This window comes from Perissodus microlepis, chromosome 19 (assembly GCF_051167445.1).
Source record: "Perissodus microlepis isolate ML-2025 ecotype Zambia chromosome 19, ASM5116744v1, whole genome shotgun sequence".
NCBI classification, from domain to species: Eukaryota; Metazoa; Chordata; class Actinopteri; order Cichliformes; family Cichlidae; genus Perissodus; species Perissodus microlepis.
In genome coordinates this window covers 28,691,893-28,719,166 of record NC_140479.1, presented here as the reverse complement: position 1 = coordinate 28,719,166, position 27,274 = coordinate 28,691,893, and the positions used below count along the sequence as shown (strand labels likewise).

The 27,274-nt window shown below is 39.6% G+C and overlaps 2 protein-coding genes and 1 long non-coding RNA gene across 3 annotated transcripts; 2 read left to right on the top strand and 1 right to left on the bottom strand.

Moving 5' to 3' along the window:
* Positions 1-4,114: 4,114 nt before the first annotated feature.
* On the top strand, positions 4,115-5,728 carry LOC146366290 (interferon alpha-inducible protein 27, mitochondrial-like). The gene is made up of 4 exons (XM_084914804.1): positions 4,115-4,196; positions 4,333-4,362; positions 4,493-4,654; positions 5,420-5,728. Exons 1-4 carry the CDS (start codon positions 4,187-4,189, stop codon positions 5,503-5,505), a joined length of 288 nt encoding a protein of 95 aa, XP_084770930.1. The 5' UTR covers positions 4,115-4,186; the 3' UTR covers positions 5,506-5,728.
* Positions 5,729-6,307: 579 nt separating this feature from the next.
* LOC146366289 (uncharacterized) lies at positions 6,308-7,263 on the top strand. Its single transcript, XR_014798599.1, has 4 exons — positions 6,308-6,440; positions 6,529-6,558; positions 6,645-6,806; positions 7,091-7,263. It is a non-coding gene; the product is annotated as an uncharacterized LOC146366289 (long non-coding RNA).
* A 1,344-nt stretch (positions 7,264-8,607) lies between these two features.
* LOC146366288 (uncharacterized) lies at positions 8,608-26,989 on the bottom strand. Its single transcript, XM_084914185.1, has 7 exons — positions 26,861-26,989; positions 26,238-26,765; positions 25,750-26,067; positions 22,331-22,460; positions 14,613-14,735; positions 13,720-13,904; positions 8,608-12,664 (listed from the first exon to the last, which is right to left on the bottom strand). The coding sequence occupies exons 1-7, from the start codon at positions 26,987-26,989 to the stop codon at positions 12,293-12,295; spliced, it is 1,785 nt and encodes a 594-aa protein (XP_084770311.1). The 3' UTR covers positions 8,608-12,292.
* Positions 26,990-27,274: the final 285 nt, after the last annotated feature.

Here is a 27,274-nt window from a genome sequence, read left to right as displayed (position 1 = left end):
TTCGTTAGTAACACCCTTACTTGTAACGGCCTTACTTGTAACTCCGTTATTCCCATCACTGATTGGGACATAGCTAAAGTGCCTCCACACTGCTCCCTCTGGTAGATGCACATGATGTGACCACCGCTTGTCCTAAATGCCGCTTAGAGGCGTTACTACGATGGCAATCGGTCAGGAATCCGTCATGCATCCACAGTGGTCCTGTCAGGGATGAGGTAGCCAATTTAAGTAGCCAGCTCCACTGATGTACTGAAGGTCCCCGCGCCAGTGCCAGGCCCCACAGCATGCACCAACCAGGACCCAAGCCTCACAGGCACAGCCAGAACCCCATATTGAACTATTTATTTTAGTTCAATATGTTTGCAGAAAAGTTCATGTTAGCGTTGACTACATTACCCAGCTATATTACCCTTTAATCTTTATTCCTGTTCTAATCTACAGAAACTAAACCACATGATTTCAACTGGGACTGGTTGTCCTCTGCCTCAGACAGTTTTAAATCCATGTGTGATTCATATAATCTCACACAACTAATTTACAGCACAACTCGTCCAAATCTTAAATGCCCAGAAAAGTCATCACTTATTGATTTATTTTTAACTAATATGCCATATAAATATTCTCACACTGGGGTTTTCGCAAACGATATCAGTGACCACTGTGTGGTAGCTGTAGTCAGACAATCGAAGCTCCCAAAATCAAGGCCACAAATAGCTTTTAAACGAGATTGTAAGCATTTCTGCGAGCAAGCTTTCTTTCACGATTTATGGGACTATAACTGGAGTAGAATCTACCTGATAACTGATCTTGAGCTGGCATGGAATTATTTTTATGATACTTTTATCAAAATTATAAATAAACATGCCCCTATCCGCAAATTTAGAGTAAAATGCAGAAACAACCCTTGGTTTTCTCCTCAGCTCTCCAGTCTACTCAAAAAAAGGGATGCTGCCTGGGCTAAGGCCAGAAAAACTAAATCCGAAGCGGATTGGCTGATTTTTAGACAGCTCAGAAACCGTTCAACTTCCTTAATTAAAAAGGCCAAATCAGAATTCTATCTTTCAAATACTACTAAACATTTGAACGATCCTAAAAAATTCTGGAAAATAATAAAATCTTCTTATGGGGACATAACTACAAATGAGATGCCAACTTTTGTTGTAAAAGACTCCTGCACTTTAACAGAGAAATGCGACATTCTAAACTGCTTTAATAAGCATTTTGTTTCTTCAGGATCTCTATTTGAATCTTTATATCCGGATTTAAAACAGCTTAATCAACAAGAGGCTCTCTCTGCAACCGCTCAAACTGAATCTGTGGTCCAACCCTTCAGTTTTTCTCCGCTAAATGTTTTTGAGGTCCACAGGGCTTTAAATCTGTTGGATCTAAATAAATCTGCAGGACCAGATCAACTTGATCCCTATTTTCTTAAGTTGGCTGCAGATTTTATAGCAGAACCAATAACTTACATTTTTAATCTTAGCCTCTCGAACAGTGAGATCCCTGTAATATGGAAATCTGCCCATGTTCTCCCTTTGCTGAAAGGAGGTGATCCTTCAGATGTTAATAATTACAGGCCCATATCTAAATTGTGTGTTCTAGCAAAAGTTCTAGAAAAGTTCATTAGTGAACAACTGAAAGACTTTTTGGACAAAAATTCAGTTCTTTCCCAACATCAGTCAGGATTCAGAAAACAACACAGCACAATAACTGCTGCTATTAAAGTGGTTAATGACATTGTTGATTCGATGGACTGCAAAAAATACTGTGCTGCTCTTTTTCTTGACTTGTCAAAGGCTTTTGATACAGTTGACCATGCTATTTTATTAAATAGGCTAAACAATATTGGTCTATCTGTAAATGCTGTAAGTTGGTTTTCAAATTACTTGTCAGCAAGAAAACAGTGTGTCCATGCTGCTGGGTCTTCTTCCTCTTTTCTCCCAGTATCCAAAGGAGTTCCGCAGGGCTCCATATTAGGGCCATTGCTATTTTCTCTTTACATAAACAACCTTTGTGATAATTTGTCAAATGTAGCATTTCATCTTTATGCAGATGATACAATTATTTATTGTTCATCCCCTTCAGTAGCACAAACCCTGCAATTTCTGCAGTCTGCCTTTGATGTCGTTCAGTCCCATTTAACTCAACTTAAGTTGGTGTTAAATCCAGAGAAATCCAAGCTCATGTTATTCTCAAATGACAAAGAGTTGTTAGCTACATCTCCTAAGATTAAAACAATTCAAGGATCTGAAATTGAAATGGTCACATCTTACAAGTATCTAGGGATCATTATAGATCAGAATTTGTCATTTAAGACTCACATTCAAAGGCTTGTGTCGAAGTTAAAACTAAAACTAGGTTACTTTTTTAGAAACCAATCCTGTTTCTCCCTCCAAGTGAGAAAACATTTGATTCGTGCAACCTTTTTACCTTTATTGGATTATGGTGACCTGCTTTTTATGAATGCACCTGCCCACTGCCTAAAGAGGTTGGATACTGTGTACCATTGTGCTTTACGTTTTATTACTGGCTATGGAAATCATGTACATCATTGTTCTTTGTATGCTGCTGCTGAATGTCCATCTTTGCATATTCGCAGACTCTCCCATTGGTTGATCTTTATCTATAAATCTCTCCTTGGGCTGGTTCCATCTTATTTATGTGTTTATATGTGTAAAAACCACAACCAATACAACCTTCGTTCGAACAAAATCATACAATTGATTGTCCCAAAAATCAGAACAGAATTGGGGAAAAAGGCTTTTAAAAAATATATATATATCCTTGGGCAACATACTAACCCCAAGTTGCTCTCGGATGCATGTGTGTGTATGTTACATAAAAACACTTGCAGTTTCTCTGTAGCAAAGACTTAAACCTTTAAGTGTTATGACGTTTTCAGTGTGATAGTCATGATTGTTGATTGGCTTCTTCTCAACATTTTTATAACAGCACTACTTTCTTCACTGCAGTACCTTTTAAATAATGCTCACAAGGATATTGAATCAAAATGTGTTCCAACACAAAACTTTTACACCCTTTTGTTTATAAGTCTGTAGATGAGGATGTTAGAGCTCCATGAGACAGACTTACAGCCTATAAACCATCATTTATATTAAGGTTGACATTTTTTAAGCTTAAACTGTGTTGATTCACATTAATGTCATGAGGAATGCCGAGCTTTGCTACCATGAGAAAATAAATGCACACAACCTGTTTTGAAAGGAGAAAGAGAAAGACAAAGTCCTGTTCCTTCAATCATCACATACTTGAATGTAAACTATGCCGGTATGTCATGGGTATGTTTCCAGTATGGGCGCGGTTTAATGCTGTCGTCATTGCAGTGGTGTGACAATCTTTGAACAACTACAAGAACCATTTCTTATGAACTGAAACTTTTGTGCAACAAAATAAATACACAACAACCAAAGTTCTTGTTTAAATCAGGTCACCTAAGACATTTCTTGTAAGGCAATAAAGACGTTTCTGTTCTGGTTCCATGAACTGTCACTGTAGTGACTGAAAAAAAGTTAAATTGCTGTTGAGAAAAAAGTAACTAGGACACTGCTTATTAGTGGTACAGATATAAAATGCTGCATTTGAAATTAAAAATCCAGCACTTTCAAAAATGTGCTTGGATGCATGTTGGTGTCTGTCTCCACCTGCAGACAGGAGGAAGAATCTTTTTGGCCTCTAATTATTTTAAATTTGTAATTTATTTTCTCTGAGGAAGGTCAGAGGTTTAAAGAAGTGCAGTATATCTGCCGTCCTTACAGATCTGCCAGTGATCTTTTTTGCTCCCACACATAATACAGAAACATTTTCAGTGACCCAAATAATGTTTATATACGCTCCCTGTGATAAGCTTGTTTTTGTTTGTTTTCATATTAAGCAAGTGATTTAACATAAGGATTAAAACAGAAAGAAAAACCCTTGAAATAATCCATGTGTGAAATCTATAATAAAGATGGCATTAAATAAATGAGTAAATATGTCAAACCCCCTGAGATCCAACCTCACAATCACTTGTTCCATGATGACTAAAGAAAGTTTATTTACACCACAGACCCAGTGACGCCCATTCTAAGAGTTTCATTTTCCAGGAAAACAGCTGATCCTCACACTCCTATATAAGTCCAGTCGTCCTACACAGTCCAAGCTTAGGCTCCTGATCCTGAGTGCAACAATGGGTCTGTGTGAGTACAGCTGCCTTTTTCAAATCATCTCTACATCATATAAGTTCATGATTGTAGCATCACAGAAAATGTCTAAATATTTCAGGCTGAGCTTTGGTAAGATGTTTTTTTTTTTCCTTTCTTTCTTATGTTTCAGTGACAGGCTTAGCGATCGCAGCCGGGGCAGGTAACAAACCTCTTTGTTTATTGATGTATTTTTATATCTAACACTCATAGGTGAAGTCACACATACCATACATGTATTCATTTTGAAGCATCCTGATGATCAGTAACCAGGTGTTTCTTCCTGTTGTCAGGTGGAGCAGTGGTCTCTGCTCCTATTGTCCTGGGGGCTGTAGGTTTCACCTCAGTTGGTATAGCTGCAGGCTCCTACGCTGCAAGCTGGATGTCTGCAGCTGCTATAGCCAATGGAGGAGGAGTGGCAGCAGGAAGTGCAGTGGCTGTTTTGCAGTCAGCAGGTAAAAAAAAAAAAAAAAATATATATATATATATATATATATATATATATATATATATATATATATTTTTTTTTTTTTTTACCAGCAATTACTCAAAAACCTTTATTATTCAATTCAATTCAATTCAATTTTATTTATATAGCGCCAAATCACAACAAAAGTCGCCTCTTATAAACCTGAAAGATCCCAGAAACAATAACATGCGACTGTGCTGCAGTGAGGATAATACGACGGACTATTAGGGCCACGTAAAGAAAAATATTATCAATCGTTTTGAGAATAAACTCGAAATGTGGAGATTACAAGTGTCTGAAGACAAACTGCCACGGTTGCTACTGTATGTCATCAGAGTTTGTGAAATTGTGCTTCAGAATCAGTTTTAGTAAGAAAGAAAGAAATGATTTTTCTTTAAGCTCATAAACACAGTGTGATGATAAGTGTTAGGTTGTACAAAAAGCCACGGCTAATGGACAGATGCGAGGTTATCGATGGTTACATCCTCGTGCAATAAAGAGGATGAATGTTGTATCACATGACGGCTGATCAATTTGTTTCACTATCTCATCTAAATAAGGAATTTTGTAGCGGATATAGCGCATGTGGCAGTTTGTGTTCAAACAGTAATGTCCATATCAACAACATTTCTCTTGTGGCTCTAATACTCCGTCGTAGGATAAAGCCTCCCCCTCTCCTCTGCAGCTCAGTTACTTGATCTAACTGCTCGATCAGCTGTCTGGTGTTCTGAAGCCTGTTTTCTCTCTGCAGGTATGGCAGGTCTGTCTGGGGCCGCCACCGCAGCCGTGGGTACTGTTGGAGGAGCTGTGGGAGGACTGGTGGCTGCTCTCATCTGAGACCAGGAAATTATGACAATCAGAAAGAAAAAACAATAATAGTAATAAATGATATATTTACTGCTGCCAATTGGAAACAGTTGCAATAGTATCAGCGTCATGCTTCAGCAAAGCTTGGCTGAAACTTGGTTGCTGGTAATGCTGTGGTGTTTTACTGCAAAACACATGAACACGGTCAAATTGTGCAACTTTAAATAAAGCCCTAATAAAATAATGAAAAACATTTTAAAGTTGTGTTTTGGTTATTTGTATTGTTATGTTTATATGTTATTATTTATTTATGTATGTGTTATTTTAAAAAAAAATAAGACATGTATCATTATTTTTATATAACTGAGTCCCAAGGCTGACATACTTGCTATAAAAATAAGGCGATCACCAAAGCTTGAAGTGAAAACACAAAGTTGGACACACTGAGTGTCGCACATGACACAAATTCTACCTGTAAGAATAAATTTTAGATTTTATTTTTTAACTGCATTATTATGCACTGATAACAAAGTGACATATTACCATCTGGTTATAAATTGATGGTCTGCCAAAAACTGATTTCCGACATTTAAACTGTTGTGAATGACGTAATGGCGTTTAATCTGATGCAATTCTCTCATGAACGAAATCAACATATATTCATTTTATTTTATGCTATAAAGAACATTTCTTTCAGAAGCTACGGTCACAAACACTGGTTTCTTTATTTTATACATGTGACCCCTTCGTAAATCCTACTAACACCACCACATTTATCAATATAAGCAAAGATAAGAAACACAAAAAGTAAACAGAAATCACTCTCCAGTTTGTGTGGCTCTCTGTCGCCCTCTGTTTTTCAGCTCTGAAAATAAAGTTTTGTTTCCGAGGAAAGGAAACCTTGCTTGCTATAAAAATCAGCCCGTTTCAGAGCAGACGCAGAGCAGATAAAGACATGGACCCCGGTGAGTCATTTGAGTTGCTGTGTATGGATCGTCTTTGATTTAAAAAAAATTATGGAATGTTAATGTGTGTTCTTATGTTGTGTTGTAGTGACAGCTGTGTGCAGTGCTGCAGGAGCAGGTAAGCAGTTTTTTAAATTTTAACTCATTTGAATCAAAGCCCGATCCATGTCTGATCCATGTCTGATCCATGTCTTCTTCCTGCAGTAGGTGCTGTAGTCGCTGCTCCTGCTCTTCTGGGAGCTGCTGGTTTCACCTCAGCAGGAATAGCTGCAGGCTCCTACGCTGCAGGCATGATGTCGTCTGCTGCAGTTGCTAATGGAGGAGGAGTGGCAGCTGGAAGTGTGGTGGCTGTTTTGCAGTCAGCAGGTAAATAAATAATTAGACGTTGTATTCGGATTTTAACTTGCAACAACATGCAAAAAGACATATTTCATGAAAATATCACAATTTTAGATTAGATAATGACACTGTATTGTATCATTATGATAATAAATGTAACAATGACATCATCACTGAAATCATTAATGATAACGATAACTGTGAATAATGATGATAATAATGATTCAGTACACTGTGATATCAGCAGGACTGAAGTTATATAGGCACAAAGTATAAGTATTTATCAGCTTCTCTGTGTAATGGTGCTGCAGGTGCAGCTGGTCTGTCAGCTACTGCTGGTGCTGCTGTGGCTGGTGCTGGAGCAGCAGTGGGATGGCTGGCGAGTTTCATCAGCTGAAAATCATGAAGAACTCATATGTTTGCTTTACCCATCTTTTTATGCCTAAAGACGAATAAAAATACTTAAGAAAAAAATCCTGATTGAAGTTGTCATAATTCATGCATGAAAGGCTTAAGTATTACATTAATAAAAAGATTTAAACTCCAGGTGATCTCAGCAATAATATTGTTTTTTAGCCGTTTGTAACTGTACTGTTAAACTTATATATAACAAGGACAACACAAGTTCTTACAGATGGACGACTGATAAGGCAGGTTTAAGAGTGCAGTCAGAAATGAACATGACGGCCATGTGTTATGTGTTTAGTTTATCTCTCTTTTAGTTTACAGTTAAAAGGAAGCCATTTTATCCAAAAAATCCAAATCTAATTTAAAAACAGAAGGTTTCCCCAAAGTGCTGTACAGAAACAAAAGGGTAAAACACAAGATAAAACCACTGACACCCACATTGAAGCATAATAATATACATAATGAACATATCAACTCACACCAGTCTAGATGCTATCGAAAAAAGGTGTGTTTTCAAAAGCGACTTAAAAACAGGAAACGACGATGCCTGTCTAATATTTAAAGGCAGCGTATTCCAAAGTTTGGGGGCCATAATTGAAAAGGCTCGTTCTCCTCTACGTTTTAGCCTAGATTTTGGGACAACCAACAGCTGCTGGTCAGCTTTTAATGTCACCTCACAGATTATCATCATCATGATTACAGCAACTGTTAGCGTGTTTGTTTATTCACCTTGAGAACTCACAGCCAAAACATTTCTTCTTTTGATAAATGTATTTGTAAGGCATTGAATGATTTATAAGGCATTGAATGATTAAAGATGAGCATGTACATGAGTCCTGTCAGCCTCATGTGCTGAACTGAACCAGAAACACACATTCAGAATCAACAATGACAGGACAATAAACTGAGAGAAACAGAGGGTTTAAATTAAACTGGGTAATGGTGATAAGAACAAGATGATACACACAGCTGAACTAAATCTAAGTAATAACACAGGAAGTGGAACAAAAGATAACGCACACAGGTCGGCGCTAACATAATAAAACAGGAAACAGTGACAAAGTCCAAAACGGAAAACATGGGGCAGTGACCCAGCAACACTGACAGATCTCTTTTGTTCAGAAAACCACAGGCAGTTAACTGCAGCCAGTTTTCCCAAAAGAGAGTAACCTGGCTCAGCGGTGTACAAAGTTTTATATGAGAATGTGCGTCTGTGTAACTGGTTAAAACTGATGGGGAGAAATTATAGTTTGCACTAAACTATCCCTTCATTGGTGCCCCAAACTAGTCCCAGCCTCTCAGCACTAACGATTTTTCCCTATTTTCTAACTTCTGGACTTTAATTTGCATGTGTTTTTATTTTCACATTAAATTTGTAAAGACAACAGAAGCATGCAGTCATTGGACCAGATAAAACATCTTCATCCTCTACAGTTATATTTTATTTCAAAATCATGAGTAAAAATCAGCAACAAAGGTTATCAAACATTTTTTGTAATGCTCAAATCATGCTTTAATCTCAGTCTTTGACATTTACATATAAGAATACATTTTCATTCAGGATATTGAGATTTGTCACAGGAGGAAACATTTGTAGGCCAGTATATGTTATTCAATGTGTTAATCTTCATATTTCACAGTCACGTTACACATAGTTGAGATCACCCAACCCACTGCTCTTAATGTAAGAAGGGATTTCCTCTTAAGCAAACAGAACATATAACAAAAGGTAAAACGGGTCATTCAAGCTAACCTGCCCTGACAAATTAAATGTACAGAACTTGTTTTGAAGAAAGAAAGAAAAGGCCCTGATCCTTTATTTATGTGATTCCTGAATGTAAAGGAGGACTGTTCATGGGCGAGGCTTCATCAGATTCCATTGCTGTTGTCACTGCAGTTGTGTGACGTCACAATTATGTCTGAACAACTACCAGAAGATACAAAGTGCTTCAAAAATAGAAATAGTACAAATTTAAATAGAACAAGTAGAATAAATAAATAAATAAATATGAGCATTAAAAAACACAACTACATGTCAAATATTCATAAAAGCTTTTTAATGTTAAAAAAGAGCATTAAAAAGCAACACCTAAGGTAATAAAGTTCCTGTCCTCCATGAACCGTTCCATGACAAAAAGACCACTGTGGGGTCACCTGTCCGAATGACAAGTTTTGTGGTTTGTTTAGATGAAACTTTGCAAAGCTACTGCCTTGTTCTTTTGAAAGATAACAGGCTTCTCATGGCAGCCCTTCCAGCCATTTTCTAATTGTATGAGCTTTAGGATAATAACAGAGAAATCTATAGAAAGTAATAGAGTCAGTGATGAAGCTCTTTGTTTTCATTTTGTTTTATTTGCAATTTCTCTAATCCTTGCATGGTCTGAGCTTCCAATAAGATTGTGGGACTGTGCAGAAAACAAGCACCAAGCAGTATATCAGTGAAGAGCCGGGGTAAAAAACGAAAAGACTTTCTTTCTTACATATCTGCCTTAATTTGTATCTCCATCAATGATATTACTGTAAGTGATCTCAGTCCTCAAATTGTCAGTGTTGTCTTCAGGCCTTTAAATCCAGTCTCTATATTTCTTCCACGTTTCAGTTACAGTGGTAGAAATAATTTTTTGAACCCTAAATAATTTGTATGCTTCCCCACTTACAGAGAAATGAACAGTCTCTCATTTTTATGGTAGTTTAATTTTAATGGAGAGGGACAGAAAACCCAGGAAAAAAAAAAACACATGACAAAAAAGGTGTAACTTGCCCGTCACTGACTGAAACAGGTGTTTGAGCCCATTGAACACAGTCAGATTACTGGCTCTGTAAGAGTGATACATTTATCATCATCATCATCATCATCATCGTTTATTTGTATAGCACTTTAAGAACACACCAGGCAGACCAAAGTGCTGAACAACACAGATCAAAACAACTACCAAATTAAAAATACCATAAAATCATTACATACAATAAAATAAATAAGAAGGTGTCAGTTTCCTACAGAGTTAAAAGCCAGGGAATAAAAATAGGTTTTCAATCTGGACTTAAAGACCTGCACTGATGACGCTTGTCTAATTTGGAGGGGAAGGTTATTCCAGAGCATCGGAGCCGCAATTGAAAAGGCACGGTCTCCTCTGCATTTCAGCCGCGACTTAGGGACCGACAGCAGCAGCTGCTCAGCTGAACGGAGCGAGCGAGGAGGAACATGTGGCTTCAGCAAATCAGATAAGTAGACAGGAGCCAGACCATTTAAAGATTTAAAAACCAATAAAAGGACTTTAAAACGAACCCTAAATTCAATGGGAAGCCAATGCAAGGAAGCCAGAACTGGAGTGATGTGATCGAATTTCCTACTACCGGTTAAAAATCGCGCCGCCGCATTTTGCACTAACTGCAGGCGTGACAAGGTGCCCGACCCGACCCCTATTAAAAGGGAATTACAATAGTCCAGACGTGAGGTGATAAAAGCATGAATAAGAGTTTCCAAATTGGGTTTAGAAAGGAAAGGCTTAACCTTCGACAGGCGTCTGAGGTGATAAAAAGCTGATTTTACCACCCCATTTACATGACCTTCAAAAGTAAGCGCAGAATCAAGTTTAACACCAAGATTAGTGATTGAACTTTTCAGATGAGAGGTCAAATCACCAAAATCAACATCTGGGGTATCAGTAGAACGATGCGGGCCATATAAAATTACTTCCGTTTTGCGACCATTAAAATTCAAAAAATTATTTGCCATCCATAATTTAATATCGCTAAGACAGTCAAGCAGTGGTTGACATGGGGAGGTATCCAAATGACTAAAAGGTAAGTAAAGCTGACAGTCATCGGCATACAAATGAAATGACACTCCGTGTTTACGAAAAATCGCACCAAGGGGGAGTAAATACAGCGAGAAAAATAATGGCCCAAGGATAGATCCCTGGGGCACACCCCAAAGCAGAGGGGCCACAGAGGAAGCGGCCAGTCCCAGCTTGACACAAAAAGTCCTTTCGGAAAGATATGATTTTATCCATGACAATGCCAAACCAGAAATTCCCACACAGTGGTGTAAGCGGGAGATCAGCAGGTCGTGGTCCACTGTGTCAAATGCAGCTGTCATGTCCAATAACACAAGCACAGCATATTTACCACGATCAGTAGCAACAAGAATGTCATTCATAACTTTAACAAGAGCTGTCTCCGTACTGTGAAAGGGCTTAAAACCAGATTGGAAGATTTCAGACAGTTGCGAATCGTTCAAATAATCCAACAGTTGGGTATGTACAATCCTCTCCAAGATCTTGCTTAAAAAGGGAAGCTTGGAGATAGATTATAGATTATAGATTCTATTAAATTTATCCTTTAGAGTTGTATGAGTATTTCTAATACTTTGAAATAGCTTTTTCTCTTTTATAAGATATGTCACTTAAAATTATAGCAGTAAAGAAAATAAATATCTGTTTGGTAGAGAAAATGAATCACCAAGAATAAATGTTAAATTAAAATACCACTTTAAGCACCAGGTTATAATAGGACATCATCTTGATTAAGGGTTTTATAACTAATGACTTTTAATAATGGTGCCCGAATCATTTATTCAGATTTAGTAGAACAGAATGAGCTGATGATGAATTCATGTTGACTAGAATCCCTTTGTGGAAAGTTCATTCTTTATTCTGTCAATAAATTCTGTGTTTTATTATGTTTTATAAAAAAAATGTTAACAGCATTTTCAACAGCAATCCGGGTTATAGAGTTAAAAGATTTTTTTATAACCTGGCAACATAAACATTTGCCCATGCCCCTGATGCCGCCCCCTGTTTGATGAACATGTTTGATAAACATGTCTGTTTGATATCTTAATATAAATCAATAAGATTAATTAATAAAGCCATTTGATACAACCTGTAATTTTTTTACTTACTGATAAAAATAATAATTACGTTTTAGCGAAAAATAAATGCTTTGATAAATATTAACATATACATTTTTAATTCTATGATATTGCATTAACTACCTGCACTGTTAATCCAGGACAGCATACTTTGTCTTCCAGTAGTAAAATCATGCTAAATGCCGAAGGTAAATGCGCCTGTATGCTGTGCTCCTGCACAGTGATACCTCAGCTATTTGGATGCATTAGGAGTCTCTTTGTCCTTTGTTCCCTTTTTTACTACTCTCTGAGCGATCCCATATGGCACGTGGCATGCCACTGTTCCCATTTCTGCTGCCCCCTCCACGTGAAACATTTGGTCATCGAAGAAGATATGTGGCCTGATCTTCTCCAGCATTGGGCCTTTGGGCGCGCCGGCAAGAAAGAGAGCTTCATCGATCTCCAGACCCCAGGAGCGCAGCGTTTTTAGGGCTCTGGTACCAGAACTGGCTGCACTCCGAGCTGTCACGAGGTAGGTCCGGATGGGGCAGTCCATCCGCTGACCTTTGCCGTAAAACTTCTTCTGGAGCTTTCCTAAAACCTCCAGGAAGCCCTTCAGTGGCCCCTGCAGAAAGAAGCACAGATTCATGAATGTTAATCTTTCTGCACGTATACGTGACTCACTACATGTTAGACACACTACAACTGAATTCAGGCCAACTGAGCTCAATGTGTAGATTTTACAAGCGGATTTAATTTTACACTGTGTAAAATGTCAGCTAAAAGAAGGAACATCCAATGATTTGCAAATCTCTGAAAACCATATTTTGTATTAGATGTTTAAACTGAGAAACAAAAATCCAAGCTGGGACAGGCCCAAAATCCTTTCTTCTTTCAATAACGATCTGTAAACATGTGAGAACTGAGGAGAACAGCCGCTGGGCTTTTGGAAGAGGAATGATGTCCAATTCTTGTTGGATGTAAGATTCTTGTCATGTTTTTCATTTCATGATGCACGGTACACAGAACAGTGGTGTTTAGAGATCACTGTTCACATATGGCTTCGTCTTTGTGTGCTTTCTGTGGATGACACGGTGAACTGTGTTCACAGACAGCGATTTCTGGAAGCATTCCTGACCCCATGCAATGATTTTCATGACAGAATCATGTCTGTTTTTAACGCAGTGCCACTTGAGTAAGGATCATTCATATCCAGTGATGATTTTCAGCCTTGTCCATTGTGCACATAGACTTTGCCAAATTCCTGGACTCTTTTGATGATATTAATTCTCAGAAACAGAATCTCTGCCTCTCAAAGGTGGCCTTTTTATACCCAGTCATGTTACTGACCTGTTGCCAATTAACATAACTGGTTGCAAAATGTTTCTCAAGTTGTTTCTTTTTACTGCCACTGACTTTTCTTGCCATCTTCACAACTTTTTTTAGACAATTTACTGCCATCTAACTCAAAATAAGCTGTTTTCCATAAAAGTAAAACGTCTCACTTTAAAAATTGCACGTTTTCAATGGTGAAAAAATGTGGAGTTTTTATTTACATTTTACACAGCTTTCCAACTTTTTGGGAATTTGGGTGGTTGTTGTAGGTGTAATTCTATTTGACTTTTGGTGTCCCTTCCTATCATTCTCCAATGGAAAAATGTCTCACTGTGTATACTGTACATGGTCTAGAGGCTTGTTTTCATGTGCCTTCTCGTGCTCAAAGAACTTGTCCAGTCCATGGGCCTTGCAAATCCGCTCAGACTCATCTGAGAAGAGGACGGCATCTCCATCAAAGGCAACACGGAGCTGAGTGTCGGACACTTCCTTCATCTTCTCTGGAGTAAACATGATGGCTGCTGCTATACCTGGGTCACATATTTGACAGAAGTTATCTTTGAAAATTAGCTGTATACATGGACACTGATTACACAGGTCTGCAACCAAAAAACTACATAGGATTTTTTTTTTTTTTTTTACTGTTTCTTATAGATTTTCACCAATTGAAACCGGGAAAAATATTTTTTAAATTCCATCTTGTCAGGTTTTTCTTGCAAAACTCATGTTTTTAGTGTATTTAAGTGACAATTTCCCCTTTTCAACTGAAATCTGGTATCCTATACTTGAGTCAAAAAAAAAAAACATATCCAATAATGATTTCTTATATTAATTTAACAGTTCTGAGAGTGAGACAATTATAAATATCAAGAATATTGACAAGGAATATTACAGACATGAGAATATTAACTGTAACAGGCTGCATGCGTGGTTGATGCATGCACACTGGTGTCCCAACAGGTTTATTTTGTTCATAGTGAAAAATAAGGAATTACAGAAAAATTATGCATAGTTAATTGTGTTTTTGCAAAAAAAAAAAAAAACCTGTATGTGATGAAGGGAAATGGATTCAGAACTCTAAAAACATAACATTTACCAAAAATATCCCATGCAGCTGAATCTTTTTTTCTTTTTTTGCAGACCTGTGTTATCACACCACAGAGACTGGCACTTACGTTTTTTCATTTTTTAAGGGACTTTGTTTAGGGGTCAGTAATAGAAGCAGGTTGTGTACTCACCTTCTGCCAGAGCTTCACGAACCTTGACAGGGTCAGCAGACAGGTAAAGATTAGTGTGATAGGCCTTCAAGTATCCTATGGGACTGTTTCCTCCAGTCATACAGAAGCGCTCAATAAACAGCTCTGCAGAAAGGAGAAATCAAAAGCTAAGGAGGCAGGCAGTCAATAACACTGATCATAGATGATATATTCACCAATACAATACTATGAATTCAACTTCACAGGAACCTGGACTATTTGTTAAAGCGGGCAGAAGTGAGGGGTTTCCATTAATTAGACAAACAATGCTACTTTAATGAAAACCAATAATTTAATAATGGAGCTGGGCATGATTAAAATGGTCACTTTTACTTAACATTTAGGTGCAGAAAATATCCAGAGGCCTAACTGCTTTCTGTTTAATTACCAAAAAGGACAAAGTTAGGAGCTTCCAAGAGCTTAAAGACATGTTTGAACTGAAAAAACAGGATTTGTTTCGATGCCTACAACTTCGAGATTATTACAATAAAGAGAAAGCTAAGACTGAGATGATTAACCCTTTAATTGAAACAATGTGTGTCGCCTACCAACAAAAAACTACTAAACTAGTATCTAAACTATACTTCAATTTGATGAAGAACCAAAGATTTACCTCATTATATGTAAAGACAAAATGGGAACAGGAACTAAAACTATCAATTACAGATGAAATATGGTATCAGATGTGTGGTTCACTTCAAACATCTACAAATTCCCTACAGTGGCGGGAATTTAATTGGAAATGCCTTATTAGGTTTTTTTATCACTCCTCACATTAGGAGTAAGCAGGTAGGCATACAGCAGCCTTGTTGGAGAAACTGTGGTGAAATGGCAGCTAACCACTCCCATATCTTCTGGTTTTGCTCTAAAATTAACTCATTCTGGAAAACAGTGAGTGATACCGGACAAAAAGTCTTTGGTTACAAGGTTCCTGAGGACTGTACTGCATGATTTTTAGGAAATATTGATGATAAGGTTAAAAGAGAGGATTTAGATTTAACTAAGATTCTTCTCACTGCAGCAAGAAAAGCCATTACCAGGCTGTGGCTTAAGCCTGAGGCCCCAACTTTCCTTCACTGGACAAGCATAATTCAAAGTGTATACATAATGGAAAAATTAACTTTCGCATTACGACTGAAACTACAGCTCTTTACTTAGAACTGGAAGAAATGGTCAATGTTTATCATATCTGATGCAAGAAATGACTGTACTCTCTGAGAATTGGCTCTGATCTGGAAAGTATAACAATAACGACAAGTATTCCTCTTTGGATTTTTATGGATGTAACTCTTTTATTATATGCGTGCTTTATCTTTAGACCTGTATATAATCTGTATGAGGGGTTCAGTGGCGGAAACAGATATTACTGTCCTTTATGTGGACAAACGTCCTAATCTCTACAAATTTTCAACATTAAGGTTTTGGTATCACAAAGGAATCTTAAATTTTATTTTATTTTATAATTAAGTTCTAACTTGAAATAGGGTTTCTGCAACTGAGCTAACCTCCTATTCACTGTAACTCCTCCACTGCCTCCTTTTGTCTTGTGTTTTTTGTTTTGTTTTGTTTTTACTTTCTATGATTACTGTACAATGTCCTTTGAGTACATTCTGTTTGTTAAAAAGGAAAAAATGCTAATAAAAACAGATCTGCAAAAAAAAGAAAATATCCAGAGGAGGCAGAGCTGGGAAAAAAGGAAAGTGCCATGATTTTGTGATTTTCTTAAGTGAGAATGGTAATGGGGTGCTAAAGAGCCAGGACCCAAACTCTCACCACTTATTATTGGGGTCATACTATGGGACTGGGATCATGAGAAACATCCCACTATAACCACTGTCAGTCTCTATTCATCCAGTGTGGCTCGAGTGACTCCTTAAACTGAGCCGAGTGGAAGTCTATTGACACGCTTCAACCAAGAAATAAACAAAAGGGGCTTCGGTTAAATAGTGACGCCTCACATTACAAGAGATTCTTAGATTACAGTCAGTTCTTTTCCTCTTCTCTTTCTTTCTATCCGTCCTTTTTCCTTTTATTTAGTCAACAGAGGATACTGCAATGTCTTGAGGAGAGTCTGTGAGCACACTTTTGTGCCTGTGTGACCTGGGAAGGACTTGGGTCATAAAAAAACTGACAGTGTGGGAACAGAGGTGGCCAGCTGTGGAGAGCAGCTGGAGAAGAATATGAGTCAATACCAAAGTTCAGTTTTTATAAAGAGCTAGGCATAAAATTCTCAAATGTATTTTAAGGGTGTATTTGTTAAGGGCTCAGGGGCTCCAGTTACTTGTTACAATCATATGGAATAAAACAAAAAGTCAGTTTTTGTTTTTTTGCTAAATCTGTGTTTCAGAAAGAAGGATTATGCAGGGTGTGCTCAAAATCATTAGCTAATGAAATGTCAGTCACAACTCTTTAGCCAGCAAGTGTGCAGTTTCACAGTCAGATCTGCGCCCTGCATTGATCCAGTTGAGGCTTTATAATGATGCATCGCAAACCAGGAAGTGATATGATGGTCGCTATGTTGATTGTTTGTAGCGGTTATTTTATTAGTCTGCATCTGTGCATGGCCCTCAAACAGTACATGTTGTCTAAGCTAAGAATGCTAAGTTAACAAGCTCGTTAGCATTCTACCCACATCCAAATATGGTCAAGCTACTAGATACAGGTAACACTTTAGTAAGGGTTTCAAAACACATGCCAATAGGTAATATTATGGTGGCTCTGTCCAGCTCTTCTGTATTATCTATTGTTTGAATCCTGTGAGCTTCAGGTGTATATTAAATGTTGTATCTACATAAAAGCAAACCTTAATCTTTTCCAAAATGCTGATCAACTGTTTGTGCTTGCTTTTTCATGACTGCTCTGTAGAAATGATCAACAATCATGCCAGACATGTGAAGCTAGAGACACCGGCAACCATAGTCAATTGTCTTCCAGGGGCCAGAGCAGGCGACATTGAAGGAAATTTAAAACTGCTGGCTAAGGGTAAACGTAAATTCAGTAAAATCATAATTCACGTCGGCAGTAATGACACCCGGTTACGCCAATCGGAGGTCACTAAAATCAATATTGAATCGATGTGCAACTTTGCTAAAACAATGTCGGACTCTGTAGTTTTCTCTGGTCCCCTCCCCAATCAGACCAGGAGTGACATGTTTAGCCGCATGTTCTCCTTAAATTGCTGGCTGTCTGAGTGGTGTCCCAGAAACGATGTGGGCTTCATAGATAATTGGCAAACCTTCTGGAGGAAACCTGGTCTTGTTAGGAGAGACGGCATCCATCCCACTTTGGATGGAGCAGCTCTCATTTCTAGAAATATGGACAAATTTATTAAACCCCCCAAAATATGACTATCCAGAGTTGGGACCAGGAAGCAGAGTTGCAGTCTTACACGCCTCTCTGCAGCTTCTCTCCTCCTGCTACCCCCCCAAAAACCCATCTCCATAGAGACTGTGTCAGCTTCCAAAAAGACAAAAAACAAACTAAAAACCAGCAACAAACAACTTAAACATAAACAATCAAAAAGAAAGAACAGTACAGTATCCACATCTGAACCAAAGAGTAAAACAGTGAAATGTGGATTATTAAATATTAGGTCTCTCTCCTCCAAGTCTCTGTTAGTACATGACTTAATAATTGATCAACAAATTGATTTACTCTGCCTTACAGAAACCTGGTTGCAGCAGGATGATTATGTTAGTTTAAATGAATCAACACCCCCGAGTCATTCTAACTACCAGAAACCTCGAAGCACAGGCCGAGGGGGCGGTGTGGCAGCAATTTTTCACACCAGCCTATTAATTAATGAAAGACCAAGACAGACTTTTAATTCATTTGAAAGCCTGATGCTTAACATTGTCCACCCCAGCTGTGAAACTCAGAAACCAGTCTTACTTGTTATCATCTATCGTCCACCTGGGCCTTACACAGAGTTTCTGTCTGATTTCTCAGACTTTATATCTAATTTAGTTCTGAGCTCAAATAAAATAATTATTGTGGGTGATTTTAACATCCATGTAGATGCTAAAAATGACAGCCTCAACATGGCATTTAGTCTGTTATTAGACTCAATTGGCTTCTCTCAAAATGTAAAAGAACCCACCCACCACTTTTATCACACTCTAGATCTTGTTTTAACATATGGCATAGAAACTGAACATTTAACAGTGTTTCCTGAAAACCCTCTCCTGTCTGATCATTTCCTGATAACATTTACATTTACAATAATTGATTACACAGCGGTGGAGAGTAGATTTTATCAAAGTAGATGTCTTTCTGAAAGCGCTGTAACTAAGTTTAAGAATATAATCCACCCACTGTTATCATCTTCAATGCCCTGTACCAACACAGAGCAGAGCAGCTATCTGAACGCTACCCCAACAGAGGTCGATTATCTTGTTAATAATTTCACCTCCTCACTACGTACGACTCTGGATACTGTAGCTCCAGTGAAAACTAAGGTCTCTAATCAGAAGTACCTGACTCCGTGGTATAATTCTCAAACACGTACCCTAAAGCAGATGACTCGTAATCTGGAGAGGAAATGGCGTGTCACAAATTTAGAGGATCATCATTTAGCCTGGAGAAATAGTTTGCTGCTTTATAAGAAAGCCCTCCGCAAAGCCAGAACATCTTACTATTCATCACTGATTGAAGAAAATAAGAACAACCCCAGGTTTCTCTTCAGCACTGTAGCCAGGCTGACAAAGAGTCAGAGCTCTGTTGAGCCAACCATCCCTTTAACGTTAACTAGTAATGACTTCATGAACTTCTTCACAAATAAAATTTTTATCATTAGAGAAAAAATTACCAGTAATCATCCCACAGATGTAATATTATCTACAGCTACTCTTAGTACCATTGATGTTAAGTTAGACTCTTTTTCTCCAATTGATCTTTCTGAGTTAACTTCAATAATTACTTCCTCCAAACCATCAACGTGTCTTTTAGACCCCATTCCTACAAAACTGCTCAAAGAAGTCCTGCCATTGATTAATTCTTCGATCTTAAATATGATCAACCTATCTCTAATGGTCGGCTATGTACCACAGGCCTTCAAGCTGGCTGTGGTTAAACCTTTACTCAAAAAGCCATCTCTAGACCCAGCAGTCTTAGCTAATTATAGGCCAATCTCCAACCTTCCTTTCATATCAAAAATCCTTGAAAGAGTAGTTGTCAAACAGCTAACAGATCATCTGCAGAGGAATGGTTTATTTGAAGAGTTTCAGTCAGGTTTCAGAGCTCATCACAGCACAGAAACAGCTTTAGTGAAGGTTACAAATGATCTTCTTATGGCCTCTGACAGCGGACTCATCTCTGTGCTTGTCCTGCTAGACCTCAGTGCAGCGTTCGATACTGTCGACCATAATATCCTATTAGAGCGATTAGAACATGCTGTAGGTATTACAGGTACTGTGCTGCAGTGGTTTGTATCATATCTATCTAATAGACTCCAATTTGTGCATGTAAATGGAGAGTCCTCTTCACACACTGAGGTTAATTATGGAGTTCCACAGGGTTCAGTGCTAGGACCAATTCTGTTTACATTATACATGCTTCCCTTAGGCAGCATCATTAGAAGACATAGCATACATTTTCATTGCTATGCAGATGACACCCAGCTCTATCTGTCCATGAAGCCAGATAACACACACCAATTAGTTAAACTGCAGGAATGTCTTAAAGACATAAAGACCTGGATGGCCGCTAACTTTCTGCTTCTTAATTCAGATAAAACTGAGGTTATTGTACTCGGCCCTGAAAATCTTAGAAATATGGTATCTAACCAGATTCATACTCTGGATGGCATTACCTTGGCCTCCAGTAACGCTGTGAGGAACCTTGGAGTCATTTTTGACCAGGACATGTCCTTCAACGCACATATTAAACAAATATGTAAGACTGCTTTCTTCCATTTGCGCAACATCTCTAAAATTAGAAATATCCTGTCTCAGAGTGACGCTGAAAAACTAGTTCATGCATTTATTACTTCCAGGCTGGACTACTGTAATTCATTATTATCAGGATGTCCAAAAAACTCACTGAAAAGCCTTCAGCTAATCCAAAATGCTGCAGCAAGAGTACTGACAGGGACTAGAAGGAGAGAGCATATTTCTCCTGTTTTGGCTTCCCTTCATTGGCTTCCTGTTAAATCCAGAATTGAATTCAAAATCCTGCTCCTCACATACAAGGTCTTAAATAATCAGGCCCCATCTTATCTTAATGACCTTGTAGTACCATATCACCCTATTAGAGCACTTCGCTCTCGCTCTGCAGGCCTACTTGTTGTTCCTAGAGTATTTAAAAGTAGAATGGGAGGCAGAGCCTTCAGTTTTCAGGCCCCTCTTCTGTGGAACCAGCTTCCAGTTTGGATTCGGGAGACAGAAACTATCTCTACTTTTAAGATTAGGCTTAAAACTTTCCTTTTTGCTAAAGCATATAGTTAGGGCTGGACCAGGTGACCCTGAATCCTCCCTTAGTTATGCTGCAATAGACGTAGGCTGCCGGGGGATTCCCAAGATGCATTGAGTTTTTCCTTTCCAGTCACCTTTCTCACTCACTATGTATTAATAGACCTCTCTGCATTGAATCATATCTGTTATTAACCTCTGTCTCTCTTCCACAGCATGTCTTTTATCCTGTCTTCCTTCTCTCACCCCAACCGGTCGCAGCAGATGGCCGCCCCTCCCTGAGCCTGGTTCTGCCGGAGGTTTCTTCCTGTTAAAAGGGAGTTTTTCCTTCCCACTGTCGCCAAAGTGCTTGCTCATAGGGGGTCATATGATTGTTGGGTTTTTCTCTGTATCTATGAAGCGCCTTGAGGCGACTTTTGTTGTGATTTGGCGCTATATAAATAAAATTGAATTGAATTGAATTGAATTGAATCATATTTCTACTTTGTTTACACCACTTTCTTAAGATATTACAGTGAATTTTTAAATTGCTCATTTACCTTGAATATATGAAACGTTTGATTAAAAATTAATAAACTGACACGCATTTTGACTTTTTTTAGATTTTTTTTTATGGGAAACAACATCATGCAATACTTTCTAATGAATTTTATCTATTTATTTTTTGTCTTTTTCTGTAGGTACAACATATGGACAAGACTACTAGAATACATGTACAGGAGCTGCTTATGGCATGAAGCTGATAATGACGGAGGAGGTTTTAATTCTGGCAGAATCAGCAGAGAACTGGTGACTTTTACACAGTTATACCCCTCAGCACTCAGCGAATCCACTCATGTAGCTTTACATGGTCTGCTACTTTCTGTCTCAGTTCCTGAAAACATCTGGTTTGTAATAATACCACTTCCAGTTGATGGTGGAATATCTAAAAGTTAAGAAATTTCATCAACTGATTTCTTGCAATGGCGGCATCCTCTTACAGCACCACGCACGAGTTCACTGAGCTCTTTAAGACAACCCATTCTTTCACAAATGTAAAGGCAGGCTGCGTGGCTATGTGCTTGATTTTACAACACCTGTGGCAATGGGACTGAAAACACCTGAATTAAAAGACTAAAAAGGTGTGGACCAATACTTTTATGTATAATGAAAGCTTATGTAACCAAATAATTTAAAAAATGCTATAACCACATATAAATTCTACATGTTGCGCCTTTAAAGGTCTAATTAAAAAGACAACTGCTGAAGAGAACAGATAAAAGGACATGTCACCCAGATGCCCCTGGAACTCACGGTGGTGATTAATGGTATTGATGAGTCTTAGGCCCACATTGGCGTGGTTGTTGGTCATGAGCACAACATCAAAGAGCTCCTCGCTCTCGGGGTAAAGCTCCCTCAGTTTAGCGTTCACAGCCTCCAGAGCCTGGGAACACGAGCAGACAGGTTTCAGTTATACAAACAGGGTAATTCTGTATCCTCGCAGTGGGATGGAAACGTGTGAATGTGTTTGAGTGGGTTTGTGGTTGTGTTTTGTATTCATCCACCGCCTCCGGAGACACGACCTAACACTGACAACAGTGAATCTCTCTCTGCGTTAGTGTGCATGTGTGAAGCCGACTTAGACAGAGACCGAGTCATCCATTTAGCCTGGAGAAATAGTTTGCTGCTTTATAAGAAAGCCCTCCGCAAAGCCAGAACATCTTACTATTCATCACTGATTGAAGAAAATAAGAACAACCCCAGGTTTCTCTTCAGCACTGTAGCCAGGCTGACAAAGAGTCAGAGCTCTGTTGAGCCAACCATCCCTTTAACGTTAACTAGTAATGACTTCATGAACTTCTTCACAAATAAAATTTTTATCATTAGAGAAAAAATTACCAGTAATCATCCCACAGATGTAATATTATCTACAGCTACTCTTAGTACCATTGATGTTAAGTTAGACTCTTTTTCTCCAATTGATCTTTCTGAGTTAACTTCAATAATTACTTCCTCCAAACCATCAACGTGTCTTTTAGACCCCATTCCTACAAAACTGCTCAAAGAAGTCCTGCCATTAATTAATTCTTCGATCTTAAATATGATCAACCTATCTCTAATAATCAGCTGTGTACCACAGGCCTTCAAGCTGGCTGTAGTTAAACCTTTACTCAAAAAGCATCTCTAGACCCAGCAGTCTTAGCTAATTATAGGCCAATCTCCAACCTTCCTTTCATATCAAACATCCTTGAAAGAGTAGTTGTCAAACAGCTAACAGATCATCTGCAGAGGAATGGTTTATTTGAAGAGTTTCAGTCAGGTTTCAGAGCTCATCACAGCACAGAAACAGCTTTAGTGAAGGTTACAAATGATCTTCTTATGGCCTCTGACAGTGGACTCATCTCTGTGCTTGTCCTGCTAGACCTCAGTGCAGCGTTCGATACTGTCGACCATAATATCCTATTAGAGCGATTAGAACATGCTGCAGGTATTACAGGTACTGCACTGCAGTGGTTTGTATCATATCTATCTAATAGACTCCAGTTTGTGCATGTAAATGGAGAGTCCTCTTCACACACTGAGGTTAATTATGGAGTTCCACAGGGTTCAGTGCTAGGACCAATTCTGTTTACATTATACATGCTTCCCTTAGGCAGCATCATTAGAAGACATAGCATACATTTTCACTGCTATGCAGATGACACCCAGCTCTATCTGTCCATGAAGCCAGATAACACACACCAATGAGTTAAACTGCAGGAATGTCTTAAAGACATAAAGACCTGGATGGCCGCTAACTTTCTGCTTCTTAATTCAGATAAAACTGAGGTTATTGTACTCGGCCCTGAAAATCTTAGAAATATGGTATCTAACCAGATTCATACTCTGGATGGCATTACCTTGGCCTCCAGTAACACTGTGAGGAACCTTGGAGTCATTTTTGACCAGGACATGTCCTTCAACGCACATATTAAACAAATATGTAAGACTGCTTTCTTCCATTTGCGCAACATCTCTAAAATTAGAAATATCCTGTCTCAGAGTGACGCTGAAAAACTAGTTCATGCATTTATTACTTCCAGGCTGGACGACTGTAATTCATTATTATCAGGATGTCCAAAAAACTCACTGAAAAGCCTTCAGCTAATCCAAAATGCTGCAGCAAGAGTACTGACAGGGACTAGAAGGAGAGAGCAGATTTCTCCTGTTTTGGCTTCCCTTCATTGGCTTCCTGTTAAATCCAGAATTGAATTCAAAATCCTGCTCCTCACATACAAGGTCTTAAATAATCAGGCCCCATCTTATCTTAATGACCTTGTAGTACCATATCACCCTATTAGAGCACTTCGCTCTCGCTCTGCAGGCCTACTTGTTGTTCCTAGAGTATTTAAAAGTAGAATGGGAGGCAGAGCCTTCAGTTTTCAGGCCCCTCTTCTGTGGAACCAGCTTCCAGTTTGGATTCGGGAGACAGACACTATCTCTACTTTTAAGATTAGGCTTAAAACTTTCCTTTTTGCTAAAGCATATAGTTAGGGCTGGACCAGGTGACCCTGAATCCTCCCTTAGTTATGCTGCAATAGACGTAGGCTGCCGGGGGATTCCCATGATGCATTGAGTTTTTCCTTTCCAGTCACCTTTCTCACTCACTATGTATTAATAGACCTCTCTGCATTGAATCATATCTGTTATTAACCTCTGTCTCTCTTCCACAGCATGTCTTTTATCCTGTCTTCCTTCTCTCACCCCAACCAATCACAGCAGATGGCCCCGCCCCTCCCTGAGCCTGGTTCTGCCGGAGGTTTCTTCCTGTTAAAAGGGAGTTTTTCCTTCCCACTGTCGCCAAAGTGCTTGCTCATAGGGGGTCATATGATTGTTGGGTTTTTCTCTGTATCTATGAAGCGCCTTGAGGCGACTTTTGTTGTGATTTGGCGCTATATAAATAAAATTGAATTGAATCTATGTGCAGCTAACACAGGATTTAATAGAGCTGTTGCTACCAGTGGTGGTGCAGACTGTGAGTTTACTATGTCAGCAGTACTCCCAACCAACACCCCATCCTGAAATGATTTAGAACAAACAAAAGAGCATGATTCCAAGTTTACACAAACTGAAGGTAAGACATGATCATTAGAGACAGTATCGGAGGCCCAGATCTCAGCCTCAGCATTCACTGCGCCCTGAGTGGAGCTGGAGCTACATCGTTCAGACACGTGTCCTGCATCTTCTTCTTCTGGGGGGCACAATTTACTTTTAGAGTTCAGAACATGGACCACATTGCCGTTACTGTTCCCTTGACCAGGAACACAAAACTCAGGTGAATTGTGCTTGTTGAGTACAGAAGGGAGAGCTTCACTCAGAGATCGCTCTGAATTACTCTCCTCTGGTTTACACAATAATTTGATCTTACACAATTCATAACAAGTATCAGAGTCACCAGATGAATGAGCTAAGGAACAGTCAATTTGATCACCAGGTACAGGCAGGGTGTCATTATTTAATTCACACAGCTCATGCCCAGAGGTTATATCACCACCCTTCACACCAAACATGAGTTCTTGATCAACATTTCCATCATTTATTAAGGGAATGGGTGGTGTTGAGGAGCTCTGAGTCGCTATTGCTTCTCCAGCACATGTAGAAATTGTCTTTATCTCTGGAGCATCTACAGACCTTTCATGACAGTCCCATTCCTGCAACTTAGGCAGAATTTGAGGCGAAAGATTGTCACTAACCCCTTTTATTAACTGAGTCTGAGAGGAAACAAGACTCCCACCAATCTCCAGCTGCTGCACGGTGCTGCAGCGACGTGGACGTTGCCTCTTCTTTGAAGAAACCACTGAGGCTGTAGCGTTGGCTGCTGGGGAAAAGACAGGTGGCAGATGCTGGCAGCTCCGAGGGCCCCCGAGAGCCAGGCGTGTTCCCCGAAAAATGTGACCGCGGTCAAGTGAGCCCTCACTTACGAAGACACAGTCAAGTGCTGATAATCGAGGATGAGCCACGGCTTTCCCAGGAGCTCCTCCTCTAGCTGGGTGCAAGCTGCTTGCTGCCGCTCACAGAGGTCGAAATCCATTATTTCCGAAGTAGGTCTTTCAAAACTACTAAACACTGTACTTTCAGCCTCAGAACACGATTCAGTCATAGTTTCCGGCCCCGGCGAATCAATGCACATCTCACTCTTCTCTATAGAAGGATCGTGGGACACAGACACACAGTCACTCACCCCCGGGGGTAGCGCGGTGCGACGGCGGCGCTGACGCCGGTTCTTTCTGGAAGTGGGTACGATGGATGCTGATGCCACCGAAGAAGAGGGTGACGTGGCGGCAATCTCCTCGTCTTCTGCCCACATCCTCGCCAGAAACAAGGCAGGTGAAGTAAAGTCCAAGCGGGGTGGAGAGGGCGAGCGGCTGGTCCGAGGCGGTGCAACAGGTGAGAGCTCCTCCTCAGGAATGAGCCAGGGCTTCCAACGGAGCTCATCCTCCCGTAAAGCCAGCAATACCTGCTGTCGCTCATCGTCGCTGAAATCTGTGGCCTCCACCATCTCGGTGCGCTGGGCTGTGCAGCTTGACTGTGGCGGAGACGAACTGTGAGACGATGGCGGAGCAGCGGTGAGCCGCAGTGTCCCTACTCTGACTGCCTCCGGCTCGCGAGGCAGCGGCGACGACAACGACAACCATTTACGGGTCGGAGTCGTAGGTGCTGAGGCGGCATTCAACACTCTCTGGGCCAGCGCACGGGCGCGAAGCTCCTCCTTAAGGGGGGGCCAAAGAGTCGAACACCTCAAAAAGCTGGGGAAACTGCCGGAGCTGCAGCGCCTTCTGGAGGATGGCGTCTATGGCCGCCAACCCAGTGGACACCACTCTGGGGTCCGTGCACCCACAGATGCGCGTCATGAGCCAGCTGATCCGCTGCAGCTCCTCCCCAATCTCGTCCAGACTTTCCGCTGGGTCTGACATGGTCAGGTCGTACTGTCATGGCGGGGTGCGCCGGTGTGAGGAAAGAGGTAGACCCAGATGCAGACACGGTGGAGACCAAACGTAGTTTCAAAATATAAAGCGAGCCTTTATTGTGGCTGATTGCAAAAGAAAAACATGAAACTAGAGAAACTAAGGAGACTATGAACACTGTGTTAACAGAAGGCAGTGAAAAAACTATGAACACTGAGTAAACTAGGAGACACGGTGAAACAATGAGGCAAAACTGTGGTGAGGTTAACAGACGATCTGACACTGACTGAGCGGAAACACACAGATTAAGTAC

What these genes read in the sequence shown, in the direction of transcription:
- LOC146366290 (XM_084914804.1), top strand. An exon ending in AGCGATCGCAGCCGGGGCAG is followed by an intron (nt 4,363 to 4,492) that starts GTAACAAACCTC and finishes TCCTGTTGTCAG; the next exon opens with GTGGAGCAGTGGTCTCTGCT. An exon ending in GGCTGTTTTGCAGTCAGCAG is followed by an intron (nt 4,655 to 5,419) that starts GTAAAAAAAAAA and finishes TTCTCTCTGCAG; the next exon opens with GTATGGCAGGTCTGTCTGGG.
- LOC146366288 (XM_084914185.1), bottom strand. Translation starts at nt 26,989, where the DNA reads ATGACAGTACGACCTGACCATGTCAGACCCAGCGGAAAGTCTGGACGA. An exon ending in CCCAGAGTGGTGTCCACTGG is followed by an intron (nt 26,766 to 26,860) that starts GTTGGCGGCCAT and finishes CCCCCCCTTAAG; the next exon opens with GAGGAGCTTCGCGCCCGTGC. An exon ending in GCACCGCGCTACCCCCGGGG is followed by an intron (nt 26,068 to 26,237) that starts GTGAGTGACTGT and finishes CGACCTCTGTGA; the next exon opens with GCGGCAGCAAGCAGCTTGCA.